General features: G+C 37.9%; 3 protein-coding genes across 3 annotated transcripts; 1 reads left to right on the top strand and 2 right to left on the bottom strand.

Annotated features, from left to right (window-relative positions):
* Window positions 1-551: 551 nt before the first annotated feature.
* On the bottom strand, window positions 552-1,633 carry LOC131005642 (dirigent protein 1-like). Its single transcript, XM_057932646.1, has 2 exons — window positions 1,545-1,633; window positions 552-1,294 (listed from the first exon to the last, which is right to left on the bottom strand). The coding sequence occupies exons 1-2, from the start codon at window positions 1,587-1,589 to the stop codon at window positions 683-685; spliced, it is 657 nt and encodes a 218-aa protein (XP_057788629.1). The 5' UTR covers window positions 1,590-1,633; the 3' UTR covers window positions 552-682.
* Window positions 1,634-5,102: 3,469 nt separating this feature from the next.
* On the top strand, window positions 5,103-6,162 carry LOC131012473 (uncharacterized; the record flags this gene model as incomplete). The annotated part of the gene is made up of 1 exon (XM_057940438.1): window positions 5,103-6,162. A coding segment is annotated over exon 1 (843 nt), but the record flags the coding sequence as incomplete, so codon positions are not given.
* Window positions 6,163-8,342: 2,180 nt separating this feature from the next.
* LOC131012465 (dirigent protein 1-like) lies at window positions 8,343-8,933 on the bottom strand. Its single transcript, XM_057940424.1, has one exon. It carries the CDS (start codon window positions 8,931-8,933, stop codon window positions 8,343-8,345), a length of 591 nt encoding a protein of 196 aa, XP_057796407.1.
* Window positions 8,934-14,352: the final 5,419 nt, after the last annotated feature.

Here is a 14,352-nt window from a genome sequence, read left to right as displayed (position 1 = left end):
AGTAACGATAACGCTATTTGAATAAAATATATTAATTCAGACAAAAAATAGTTAAATATTTTTTAAAATTTATTTATTTAAAAACTTTAGTTCAAAATAAAAAAGGATTTAGTTAGTTTATTGATTTCTTCACATTGTACTTTTTTTAATATATTTTTTAAATTTTATTATTATTTTTTAAGTACAAAAATTACTAAAAAAATTACTAAAAATTACACCTCCCACCGCCCACCGCCGCCATATGCCACCTCCATTCCCCCTCCCACCATCCCCGCAGACCTGTCCCTCTCACCGCTGCAATCTCCTTTACCGGACGATCTACTGCTCAAGCCCTAATTCGTCCCAAATCTGCAAAGGTGACGAGAGGAGGGGCCAGGCCAACGATTCCCTACGGCCGCGATGGAAGGGTTTGTTGTTGTCGGAGGCTGCGGTGACGAGATGAGAGGGCAGGCCGACGATTCCCTACGGCCGCGACGCCGCCGATCTTCGCCCCTTCTCCGATCTTTCAAATATGATCTCTGATAACGTACCAAGTATCGCCTTTACTCAAATTAAATTAAACCAGACATTCATATGATTTTATTATTGCACAACATAAATCCCAAATATAAACAACAGAAATTTATTCTCAAATTCTTGATCAGCTCATCTTCCACCAATCCATCTCTCACATTTTCTTTCGTCACATCATGGGACAAAAGGTGGTGTAAATAAAGTATTCGATAACAAGATAGAGCGAAGAATCCTCTCCGACGGCGGTTGAGTAAGCGGCGGTGACGGCGTGGCCTCGCGTGAACCGGAACACACCGGTTCCCCCGACGACAGCCAGGAGGCGCTGCCGCTCCTGCACCTGATTCCGGCCAGCAATGCTGAGGGTGCTCCCGTTGTACTCCCCCGACGTGAAGACGATGTTGAAGTTCATTGCCATCGCCGTCGTCTTCATGTCGGCAGAGGTAAAGATACCCTGGGACCTCCCCACGTCCCCCGAGCCGCGGCCGGGCCCGGCGGTGAGCGCGTCGTCCACCACGTACATTTTCCCGAACGAGAACAGCTCGTCCGTGGAGACGGCGGCGCGTGCGAGTTCGTGCACCGTGCCGTTCGGGCCCCCCGTCAGGTCGTGGGCGTAGAAGTGGATTTTGGTTAGCTTTTGATTGTGAAGGCAGATGTAATCGAGGCGTAGCTCATCTTCTTCATCACCTAATTTTCTAGGGCTAACTTGTGTGGCTATCAACAAAGTGAAAACAACCAAAATTGGATAATTAATATTCAGCTTTGCCATGTGTGTGAGTTTGTAACCAGGGGGCTTAGCCCACTGGCCACCGGGTCCTCACTTAAGTGAAGTGACCCGGGTTCGATCCCTCTTGGGAGCGAATTGGAGATTGGAGATATAAGGTGGATTTTGGTGAATGGAGATATAAGGTGGTTCTTGGAGTGGATGGGGGGAACTAATTACTATAATATCTAACATGACTTTGTCCGATCAAAAAAAAAAAAAAAAAAAAAAAAAAAAAAAAAAAAAAAAAAAAAATGTGTGTGAGTTTGTATGAATGTGTGGAGATTGGATTATTAAATTTTTGAAATAAGATCATGAGATTATATAGTGAGTTGATGAAGAGTGACGATCGAGCAAATAAGTGTAGCAAATTATATACTCATTTTTTTTTATTTAATTTTTGAATTACGAATTATATACTCATTAGACGCAAGATACCTAATTAAGTAATTTTCTAAAAGAGGCGACTTTTGATTTCGTGCTTAACGATGCTTCAGCTATACTTAGTCAAAACAAATTCTATAATTTATGACATGTTGGGAATTATATATGTATTGCAAATTGATATGAAGTTGATATGGAATCAAATAGTAAGACCGGCCCGCTCTCGTTGATTTTTTGTTTTAGATATATATATATTTAAGAGTAAAATTTTGAAGTAGCCAAAATGAAGCATAAAACACAATTTATGGCCACACATTGAAAAAACACAAATTTTGGCCATTTTTATAGCTTTGGGACGTTTTTGCCCTTAATTGGGCGGACTGGGTAGGGTCAGGAGCGCGGGTCGCGTGCCGGGTAAGATCAGGCACGCGGGTCGGGTTAGGCACTTATGGCACTATTAGTGCCATAAGTGCCAACGAAATTTTTTTTTTACTCCCCCTGCCCTGTCTACCCCCCAGACCCCCGACCCCACCCACCCCACCCACCCCCAAGCCAAAAAATTTTACTTTATTATTTTATTTTATGGCACTTATTGCACTAATAGTGCCATAAGTGCCAACGAAAATCCAAAATAAAATAAAGTAAAATGGTCTTTTTAGCACTTATGGCACTATTAGTACTATAAGTGCCAAACATGCAGAACAAATATAGAAACAACAGCATCATCTAAACCCTAAATGGAACATTTAAACCCTAAATAGAACATCTAAACCCTAAATAGATAATCTAAACCCTAAATGGAATATCTAAACCCTAGGGGAAGTGTTAAAAAAGTTCCTTTTGGCTTGGGGGTGGGTGGGGGGGGTGGGGGGTAGGGTCGGGGGTCAGGGGGTAGGCAGGGCAGTGGGAGTAAAAAAAAAAAATTATTGGCTTGGGGTGGGTGGGTGGGGGGGGTGGGTGGGGTCGGGGGGTAGACAAGGCAGGGGAAGTAAAAAAAAAAAAAATTTGGCTTGGGGGTGGGTGGTGGGGGGGGTGGGTGGGTCGGGGGTCTGGGGGGTAGACAAGGCAGGGGAAGTAAAAAAAAAAAAAAAATTGGCTTGGGGGTGGGTGGGTGGGTGGGGTCGGGGGTTTGGGGGTAGACAAGGCAGGGGAAGTAAAAAAAAAAAAAAAATTTGGCTTGGGGGTGGGTGGTGGGTGGGGGGGTGGGTGGGGTCTGGGGGGTAGACAAGGCAGGGGAAGTAAAAAAAAAAAAATTTTGGCTTGGGGGTGGGTGGGCTCGGGGGTCTGGGGTCGGGGGTAGACAAGGCGGGGGAAGTAAAAAAAAAAAAAAAAAAATTGGCTTGGGGGTGGGTGGTTGGGGGGGGTGGGTGGGGTCGGGGGTCTGGGGGGTAGACAAGGCAGGAGAAGTAAAAAAAAAAAAAAAAAATTTGGCTTGGGGGGGGGTGGGTGGGTGGGGGGTGGGTGGGGTCGGGGGTCTGGGGGGTAGACAAGCAGGGGAAGTAAAAAAAAAAAATTTTTTTTGGCTTGGGGTGGGTGGGGGTGGGGGGGTGGGTGGGGTCGGGGGTCTGGGGGTAGACAAGCAGGGGAAGTAAAAAAAAATAAAAAATTTGGCTTGGGGTGGGTGGTGGGGGGGTGGGGTGGATGGGGTCGGGGGTCTAGAGGGTAGACAAGGCATGGGTTAATCCCTAAATCTGGATCCGGGTCAAAGGAAGTTGTTGAATCTATTGGGTTAAAGGGTAGATTAGGTAGAACACATAAAAAATGGCCAAATATTGATATTTTAAATTTTGTGGACAAAATTTAAGTTTCAATCACCAATAGGCCCATCCGGCCCTATTGTTTCTATATTTAATGTGGAGACAACTATAATTAATCTTTTATTATTAAGAAGAGTAGACTGCAGGGGACGATTTTTAATAAAGATTCAAACTTGTACATAATATTTTTGCATATTGACTCTTTCCCTTATCCCATGTGAAAATCAAAGTGGATATTAATATAAATATATTATTCAATTAACTACTCTTTCCACTTCGTCTTCATGTTCTGACCAGCACAGTAATTATCCACAAATTAAATAGTAACGATAACGCTATTTGAATAAAATATATTCAGACAAAAAATAGTTAAATATTTTTTAAAATTAATTTATTTAAAAACTTTAGTTCAAAATAAAAAAGGATTTAGTTAGTTTATTGATTTCTTCACATTGTACTTTTTAATATATTTTTTAAATTTTATTATTATTTTTTAAGTACAAAAATTAATAAAAAAATTACTAAAAATTACAAAAAACTACAATATGGAGAAAATAATAAACTAATTAATTCTTTTTAAAATTTGAACAATTTTTTTTAAATAAATTACATTCTTCTTCTTTTCTAAAGAACATCATTAATAATGACTCATCATTTCTTCCAGAACATACAATACAGAATCCTCCACGTACACGGCCGGGCCACGTGTGAACCGGGACCCTGGTCATGACCGAGCCACGGCCGGGCCTGGTGGTGAGCGTGTCGTCCACCACTTGATCTTCCCAAAGGAGAGTAGCTCATCGGTGGAGACGGCGGCGCGTGCGACCATGGCCTACGCACGTGGTGTTCGGGCAGCCCACAACTCCGTGGGCGTAGAAGTGGATATTGGCCAGCTTTTGATTGTTAAGGCAGTTGTGGTCGAGCCGTAGCTCATCTCGTTCACCACCTAATTTCCTAGGGCCAAATTGTGTGGCTATCAATAATTAAAGTGAAAATAACCAAAATTGGATAATTAATATTGAGCTTGTGTGTGAATTTGTATAAAGAGGTGTGGAGATTGAATGTCAAACTAGCTTTGACATAAGATCATTGGATTATACGAGTTGATGAAGAGTATGGAACAAATAAATATTAATTAGGTGCGGGCCGGGATAAGTGTGACGAACTATATGGAGTATTAATTAATTAGACGCAAGATAATATTGACTACTCGAGCATATAATTTTCTAAAATAAGCGACTTTAATTTGATTCCTGAAATATGTAAATTTTGCCGAATTTGGATTCATCTACCACGTAACATTAGAAAACCATCGTCGAGATCGAGATTTACAATGTTACTTTTGTATATACTCAAGGTATCTTCGAAAAACATGCGACAACGTGGGTGGCACAAATTTTAAGAAATATTATGTGAGTGTAATATGAGTAGAGATCTAATTAGTGTTGAAATATAAATAAACTTGATTTTTAAATGAAGATATTTGTGTAGAAATGTCTAGAATATAAGAGAAGGATTAAAGAAAATAAAGAAATAGGAAATGAGCATGTGTGGAATTGTCTAGATTAGGAATTATCTAGAATAAGCTAAGCTTTTACCAACTTAAGTCGGTTAAGTGGATTAACCGACCTTTTCCACTATATATACATATGTAATACTTGTTTAGTGAGAGATAAGTGTGAAGAAAAGTGAGTTTGTATAATAAAAAACCCACAAGTCCACCTATACGTCCACTTACCCCATTCACATAAATAGTTTCATCACTATTTTCTTTTTTTCTAACACACACGTCCTCTCACACACTACACATTTATTCTCTATCCTCCAAATTTAGCCAAATTTTCCTTTATATATTTCTTAAATTCCAACAAAGTGGTATCAGAGCCACAAGATTCTACTTGTGGTATGGCGAATTTACAATCGTTTCAAGTCCCCATGCTCAACAAGAGCAACTTCGACAATTGGAGCATCAAGATGAAGGCGCTATTGGGAGCCCACGACGTTTGGGAGATCGTGGAGAACGGCTACGAGGAGCCGCAGGACGAGGCCGCACTATCCCAACAACAAAAGGATAGATTGCGAGACGCGAGAAAGAGAGACAAGAAGGCTCTCTGTCTTATTTATCAGGCGCTAGGGGACGACGATTTCGAGAAAATCTCAAACGCGAACACCGCCAAAGAAGCATGGGAGAAGCTCCAGAACGCGTGCAAAGGAGCGGAGCAAGTAAAAAAGGTACGACTTCAAACTTTAAGAGGAGAGTTTGAGTCTTTGCATATGAAAGAGTCCGAATCAATTTCGGATTATTTTTCAAGAGTCTTGGCGGTGTCTAATCAAATGAAAAGAAATGGTGAAAAATTGGAGGATGTTAGAATTATGGAGAAAATATTGCGCTCACTAACCCCAAAGTTTGAGCACATTGTGGTGACGATCGAAGAAACTAAAAATTTGGAGGAGATGACAATTGATCTCTTGTTGGGGTCGTTGCAAGCATACGAGGAGAAGCAAAAGAAGAAGCAAGAAATTTCAGAGCAACTTTTAAAGTTGCAAGTAAGCCCGAAAGAGAAAGAAGAAGGTCCGAGCAATGGCCATGGACAGTTCGGGAGAGGACGTGACCAAGGACAAGATCGAGCCAGAGGCCGAGGCCGTGGACGTGGACGTGGACGAGGACAAAGAGGCTTCGTCAACAGTGGTGAAAGAATTGAGTTTACAAGTGGTCGGGGAAGGAGCAACCTGCAGTCGAGGTACGATAAATCCTCAATAAAGTGTTATAATTGCCATAAATTTGGGCACTATGCTTCCGAGTGCAGAAGTGAAAAAGTCTTGAAGTTAAAGAAGGCTCTATACGGACTAAAGCAAGCACCAAGGGCATGGAATAGCAGGATCGATAAGTACTTGGAGGAGAATGGCTTCACCAAATGCCCTCACGAGCATGCCCTCTACGTTAAAGCCAATGGAGGAGAAGTCTTAATTGTGTGCTTGTATGTAGATGATTTGATTTTCACAGGAAATAATCCAAAGATGATTGAGGAGTTCAAGAAGGCCATGTCAAAGGAGTTCGAGATGACAGACATTGGGCTGATGGCGTACTACCTCGGCGTGGAAGTCAAGCAACTCGAAGATGGGATCTTCATCACACAAGAAGCATATGCCAAGGAAATTCTCAAGAAGTTCAAGATGGAGGGCTGCAAAGCAATCAACACGCCAGTGGAATGCGGGATAAAATTATCCAAGAATGATGGAGGAGAAAAAGTGGACCCGACATTGTTCAAGAGCTTGGTTGGAAGTTTACGGTACTTAACTTGCACAAGGCCGGACATTCTTTATGCGACAGGACTCGTGAGTCGCTATATGGAGAATCCAACCACTACGCATTTTAAGGCGGCAAAGAGAATTCTTCGCTACCTCAAAGGTACGCTCAACTACGGCCTATTCTACTCAAGTACTAATCAATATAATCTTGTCGGGTATAGTGATAGTGATTGGGCCGGAGACAATGATGATCGGAAAAGTACAAGCGGATTCGTATTTTTCATGGGAGATACTGCTTTCACCTGGATGTCAAAGAAGCAACCCATAGTCACTCTATCAACATGTGAAGCTGAATATGTGGCTGCTACATCCAGTGTTTGCCATGCAGTTTGGCTACGAAGTTTACTAGAAGAGCTCGGATGGCCACAAAAGGAGCCAACAACTATTTGTGTGGATAACAAGTCGGCAATCGCGCTCTCAAAGAATCCGGTGTTTCATAATCGAAGCAAGCATATTGACACCCGCTTTCACTACATCAGAGAATGCATCGCAAAGAAGGAGGTTCAAGTGGAATACGTGAAATCACAAGATCAAGTTGCAGACATCTTCACAAAGCCACTTAAGCATGAAGATTTTATCAAGCTGAGAAGTTTGCTCGGAATGACAAATCAAGTTTAAGGGGGAGTGTTGAAATATAAATAAACTTGATTTTTAAATGAAGATATTTGTGTAGAAATGTCTAGAATATAAGAGAAGGATTAAAGAAAATAAAGAAATAGGAAATGAGCATGTGTGGAATTGTCTAGATTAGGAATTATCTAGAATAAGCTAAGCTTTTACCAACTTAAGTCGGTTAAGTGGATTAACCGACCTTTTCCACTATATATACATATGTAATACTTGTTTAGTGAGAGATAAGTGTGAAGAAAAGTGAGTTTGTATAATAAAAAACCCACAAGTCCACCTATACGTCCACTTACCCCATTCACATAAATAGTTTCATCACTATTTTCTTTTTTTCTAACACACACGTCCTCTCACACACTACACATTTATTCTCTATCCTCCAAATTTAGCCAAATTTTCCTTTATATATTTCTTAAATTCCAACAATTAGTCCCATTTTATATTATGAATCATGATGATTTTTTTGTGAGTAAATATGAAAATTAGGAATATAAAAATAAGAAGATTACAATGGAATAGTGTTGAAAAATAAAAAGTTCATGCATATGTTTGAGAGACGACACAAAATAACAAAATATGCATATGTGTTTTTCGGAGATGGAGATCGAAGTATTTTTTAACCAAGATTTTTTATTTGCTTAAAAATCAGATCTTTATCGTAGTTCAAGTATCTATAGGCAATTTCTCAAAAAAAAAAAAAGTATCTACAGGCAATTGATCATTTTTATAAGATAATAATTGATGACTTGCATGCATGACAAAATTATACGACAAAGTTGATCTATATTCCAAAAAAAAACATATATTATTAAATTCATAATTTCCACATACCATTCAGCCGGTACGTACATGCCCATAAATTAAATCACCAGACATATAAGCATGTCATTTTATTATTACACAACATCCAAATCCCAAAAAGGGAAAAAGAAAACACACACACACACAGATTTATTGATCAATGATGATGGAATAATCTAGCAGAGTTGATCTCACATTTTGGTGGGACAATAAGTGGCGTGAATGGTGTACATGAAATTCGCAAAGAACACCGAATCCACGAAACTTGTGGAGTAAGTCTGCACGTTGATGTAGCCACGTGTGAAGCGGAAGGCCCCGGTCCCACCCACCACGGCCAACCGGCGCAGCGGCTCCAGCACCGGGTTCCGCCCGGCCACGCTGACGGTGCTCCCGTTGAACTCCCCCGTCGTGAAGACGACGTTGAAGCTCATCGCCATCGCCGTCGTCTTCATGTCGGCGGAGGTCAGGATGCCCTGCACCTTGCCGAGCACCGCCGAGCTCCGGTTGGGCCCCTCCGTCATCACGCCGTCAAACACCTGCACCCTCCCGAACGAGAACAGGTCGTCGGTGGTAATGGAGGCGCGGGCGATCTCGTAAACGGTGCCGTTAGGGCCGCCGGCAATGTCGTGGGCGTGGAAGAAAATCTTGGCCAGCTTCTCGCGCTTCAGGCAGAGCTCGTCTTCATCCAAGTATTTCTTAGCGTTAACGGCGTTAGTGTGCGTGGATATTAATAAAGTGAAAATTACGACCAAAATTGGGTAACTAATATTGATCTTTGCCATATTTGTATGTATACGTGTGTGCTAGGAATATTTGTATAAAAGTGATGTGTGGAGATTGGGATATCGAATTTTGATGTAGGAATATGGGTTATATAGTGAGTTGAAGAAGACTGTTGTAGATTTATAAATATTAATTCAGTCTGACAATTCATATACTACACGCATCATATATTTCTTTTTTTAATAGAAAGACGGACGACTTTGAATTTGATTTGATTTCATGTGTACGTGTTTTATTCTTAATTAATTAATTAATTAATTCTCTACTTATATTAATTAGTCAAACAAAATCAGTAAATGATGATTTTGGGAATTGGTCATAAAATTAATCTTATCATTAATCAAATCCTGAGACCTGCCCTCGTTGATTTTTTTTAAGCACTAATTTAATACTGTAGTTAATTAATTAATTGTGGCATATATAGCTTATTGTTTCTAACCATCTACCAGGGCACCTAAAGCTACCAGCAGTAGGAGAAAAGATAGTCTAAGTTATATTTTTATATGACGGTTTTAGATTCGTTAAACGTGTTAAATATTCGAATTTAAGAAATATTCAGTGACAATTAATTATAATTTCAAGGGTATTTGCGCGTAAATATAAGATTTTTTTAGTGTTTTTTGAATTTTCTCGCAAACTCTTAAAAAATAAAAATAATCCAAATACACGAATTTAATGCGCGTCTGACTTATTCCATGATTATCTCCGGTCAAATTGAAACTGACCTAGCTTCTACGTACGTACGCGTGTCAATACTAAAAATAAAACGGTGTTGTATATCCTTAGCTAGAATTATAAAAAATTGAAATAATTGCACTTACATTATCATTTAAAACAACTATGTTTTGAAGAAGTAAGAAAAGTGTTGTTCTGATAAATGATAATAGACCTATTTAGCCACCTTGGCAGCTCTGGCAGACACGCCAATATCAATTTGGGGGATAATGAATTTCGTAGAAAAAAATTTAGGCAAACATTAAATTTGTGTGTTTAAATTTAAGAAAAGCTTATAAAAAATTAAAAATATTAAAATTCATATTTATATTTAAACGTAAATAATCCTAATTTTACAGATGTTTTATAGTTATGGAGCATCAATGGCCCGTTTGATGATATTACTCAAAGTCAAAACTTTGTAGAAAATTGTGTATTGGACTTATCAGTCATATATCTAAGTGGGCGGTCTCTACCGATAACAGCGGGGGTGGGGATTTATCCACTACGGTCCCGGAGGATATTGTTAAACGTATTAGTCGGTTAGAGGAGCAAGTTAATCAGGAAATGCAAATGCTCACAGAAATACCGGCCGAGAGAGGACGGGGCCGTCCAAAGGGCACGGGAAAAGGTATGGAAAGGGAGCATATGCAAGAAGCTCCGGAAGGTAGCATAGAATGCAGTGGATATGGGTTACAAACCGAGGGATTTTGTGGTGGATGATAGCAATAGCGCTAGTATGCGTGCAATGAACAATGTAGTCCATGGACGCTGGTCGGAAATGCATGACTATCCTATCTTGTAGAGCTTGCAAATGTTTCTGGTTCAGGTTTCTTTGTTTAACGATCTTTTTTTGAGTTTCGTGCCCTTAGTCTGCGTCCTTGTGCCTTCAAGGGTTATTATTTTTTCCTTTTCTTTTGTAATAAACCTTAATTTCATCATATATCTAAGTGAGCGTTTACTTTATATAATTGATATAAGGTGCATGATTGATTGAGTATTTTTATTATTAAAAGTGAGATTTCTTCAATTTCACATTTTCAATAGAAAATAAATTAAACAAAATGATAGAAATAATCAAGGGCCTTATAATATTCTAAAGATTCAATTCATCAAAATAAACACGGAATTAAGTCTTACTATTTTAATTTATCTATCAAAACTAATCCACAAAAGTAAACGGTTACAAAGTTTTATCTCATACTGTAGCAGCGGGTGTTCTTCCTCATTTAGATTATTATATATTCCCTTCTCGAAGGGGAAAAGAAGTCGCTCCCTCACACTCTCGTTATAAATTTTAATAATGTGTTCATGATGCAAACGCCATAGAAATTTCGTACGTAATTAAATTAATCAATGTGAACGAGCCAGCTTTTGTGAATATTGAGGTTAGATGTCGATCTCAATCCAAAATATTGAAATAATGACTCATACTATATTTTTTAATTAGATGTAGAATTCTTTTTCTATTTCAATCCCTGTTTAATTTTTAAATTTGGAAACACTGGGAGTCTGGGATAATTTTGTGTTATTTGATACCTTAGCATTAATGTTTAATGGTTAATTCTTGCACAAATAAATGTTTCTCGTCACCCCACCCGAGCACGAAGTAAATTCTATATTATACTAAGGTTGCGTTCTCTTTGTGGGAAAATGATGGAAAACAAATAATTTCCCTCATTTTCCATCTTTTTCGTGTATTCTCTTTGTTAGCAAATTTTCTCCGGGCAGGTGGGAAAATTTTCCCGGGCAGCCCCTTTTCCCATATTTTCATCCCAAATCATGATAATATTATCATGACCTGTATATTTTTTTGATCTTCCAATTTTTCCCTTAACACTAAGAATGTCAGTGAGTGCATTCCCGGGGTGGATGTGGCTAGAAAAATTAAAGAATTTTTTTTTGGGGGGGAGGGGGTGGGTGGGGGTGTCGGATAGCGGGGAGGGGGTTGAGGTGGCGAGAAAAAATAAAAAAAAATTTGGGGGGTGGCGGGTGGGGGCGTGGGGTAGGGGAGGGTGGGTGGAGGTGGCGAGAATTTTTTTTAAAAAAAAAATTGGGGGGTGGGGAGGGGGTGGGTGCAGGCGTGGAGTAGGGAAGGTGGGTGGAGGGTGGCGAGAAAAATAAAAAAAAAAAAAATTGGGGGTGGGGGAGGGGGGTGGAGGTGGAGAGAATTTTTTTTTTTAAAAAAAATTGGGGGTGGTGGGGAGGGGGTGGGTGGGGGCGTGGGGTAGTGGGGTGGGATGGAGGTGGCGAGAAAAATTTTTAAAAAAAATATTGGGGGGGGAGGGGGTGGGTGGGGGGCGTGGGGTAGTGGGGTGGGGGTGGAGGTGGCGAGAAAAATTAAAAAAAAAATGAAGTATGGCATAAAATAAAATTGGAAGTATGGCATAAAATAACTAAGTCAATAATAAGGGTAATATTGTCATTTAACAATTTATCCATCATTTTCCCACAAAGAGAACATGTGTATAGGGATGGCAATCGGGTACGACGGGTACGGATAGTGATTATCAATACCCATACCCACGAACTAAATGGATAGTGGTTTTTAACCACGAAACTATCCATGGATATCAAATGGTATCCAAACCCGCTACCCGCGGATACCCGCTACCCGTTGGGTATCCATGAACCCGCTATCCGGCGGGTATCCGTCACCTGCTATTCGCCGGATATCTGCCACCTACTATCCGCCGGATACTCACGAAACACAATTTAAATTTAAATTTACAAAAAATTTAATAGAAAAAAAAAATCAACACAAATAACATAGTTCAAATCCTTATGTTGAAATCCACAAAGAACAATGTTTAAATTCAAATTCATCAACTTAAATATAAAATCCAACAAAATTCTATAATTGCTCAACAAAATTCAAATTTAATTTAGACTATTAGAATTTGGGCCTTAGTTCAGTTTCTGTTTGGGCCTATTTTAAGATATAATATGCTAGCCCATAATCTCAAAATATATATTCAAAGCCCATATTTTATGGATTTTTTTGTGGATATTTGACGGGTAATTCACGGATAATTGACGGGTAATTGGCGGGTATTTTTCGCGGGTAAACGGGTTTCGCGGGTATGGATAGTAAGTATCCAAACCCATACCCACGAACTAAATGGATAGTGAATTGCAACCACGAAACTATCCGTGGATATCAAATGGTATCCAAACCCACCCTAATAGGTTCGGGTTTTCGCGGATATCCGTTACCCGCGGGTAGATTGCCATCCCTACATGTGTATAGGATAAATGAAGTATAGGATAAAAAAAAATTCCATCAAAAAGAACATGAGATAACAAGAGTGGAAATGATAAAATTTTCCCACCTTTTCATTTCCATCATTTTCTCATGATAATTTTACAACTAAAGAGAACGCACCCTAATAGAAAAAGAGCTTTGGCATAATATGTGGATTTTCTATTTTACCCTTATTAGTATTTTATTTTAAGGTTATTTTTTGTATATTATATATAAAAATATTTTTTTTATTCATTATGATAAACTATATATCAATATTTTTTTAAATTATACTCCCTCCGTCCCATCAAAACATGCATAGTTTGGGACGACACCGATTTTAAGAAATCCTATAAAATATAGTGTGAGTGGAGAAAGAGTCTCACATTAATTGTGATGTTTAGTGGGAGAATTAGTACTATAAATGGGCTATGCATATTTTTATGGGACGGACGAGAAAGGAAGACTATGCATATTTTTATGGGACGAATGAAGTATTATTTATCTATTTAGGTTTATTGCTACATGAATTAGAATTTTAAGGGTAATTGTGTAAATTAGATAGTACTATTATATATTTTGAAGAATATATTAATTCATAGTTGTTATATTAACAATTATTAATTTAGAATATCAATTAATAAGATCTATATATTTATAAATGGATTCTATTTTATTAAAATTGATGATTTTTTAAACTTATTTAAGTCAGGCACCAAAGAAATTTATTAGGAGTAGTTTATAGAATTTATTAGTTTATTTGAGTATTATTCTAAAGATTTTTTACAATAGTTATAGAATCAAACAGACTAAATTGCTAATTAAAAATTTAAATATAATAAATACTATATTTATATTTTTTATTTTTATCAAATAAAATAACATTGATTATACATACAACGTACCCTTTTTCTACTAATATGAAAAAAAAGTACTCTCATATTCAATCTCGATCTTCTCTCCTCCTCCAACTCAAAGATAAAAAGAAAAGAGATTCATGGATATATATTTGGCAATTAATTAACCCATATTAAATTATGGATATTAATTACTTAATTTGTTATATAAATAAATAATTTGTACACATAACTAAATAAATATATATAATATTTTAAATTCTAATTTTAAGATATATAACTAATATTTTAAATTCTAATTTTAAGATATATAACTAATATTTTATTTACAAATTCATATTAAAATTAATACAAATTTCCTCCCCCCTTAATTGCATTAAAAATTACTGTAGTTTAAACAATTATAATTAAAAATCATGTAAACTTTTTTATAAGGAAAAAAATGACATATGCTTATGTTTGTCGCCAATAAACGAAAATACAATGAAAATAGAGTACGATATTCAACATTATAGATAAATGAGAGCGAACAAAAATTAATTTTAATATTTTAATCGATCATAACTTAATAATCTCAAATTTATTTTTTGTAATTTTTATATC

Source organism: Salvia miltiorrhiza, chromosome 1, assembly GCF_028751815.1.
Source record: "Salvia miltiorrhiza cultivar Shanhuang (shh) chromosome 1, IMPLAD_Smil_shh, whole genome shotgun sequence".
Classification (NCBI taxonomy): Eukaryota; Viridiplantae; Streptophyta; class Magnoliopsida; order Lamiales; family Lamiaceae; genus Salvia; species Salvia miltiorrhiza.
The sequence above is the reverse complement of the archived record's forward strand: the minus strand, read 5'-3'. Positions and strand labels throughout refer to the sequence as shown.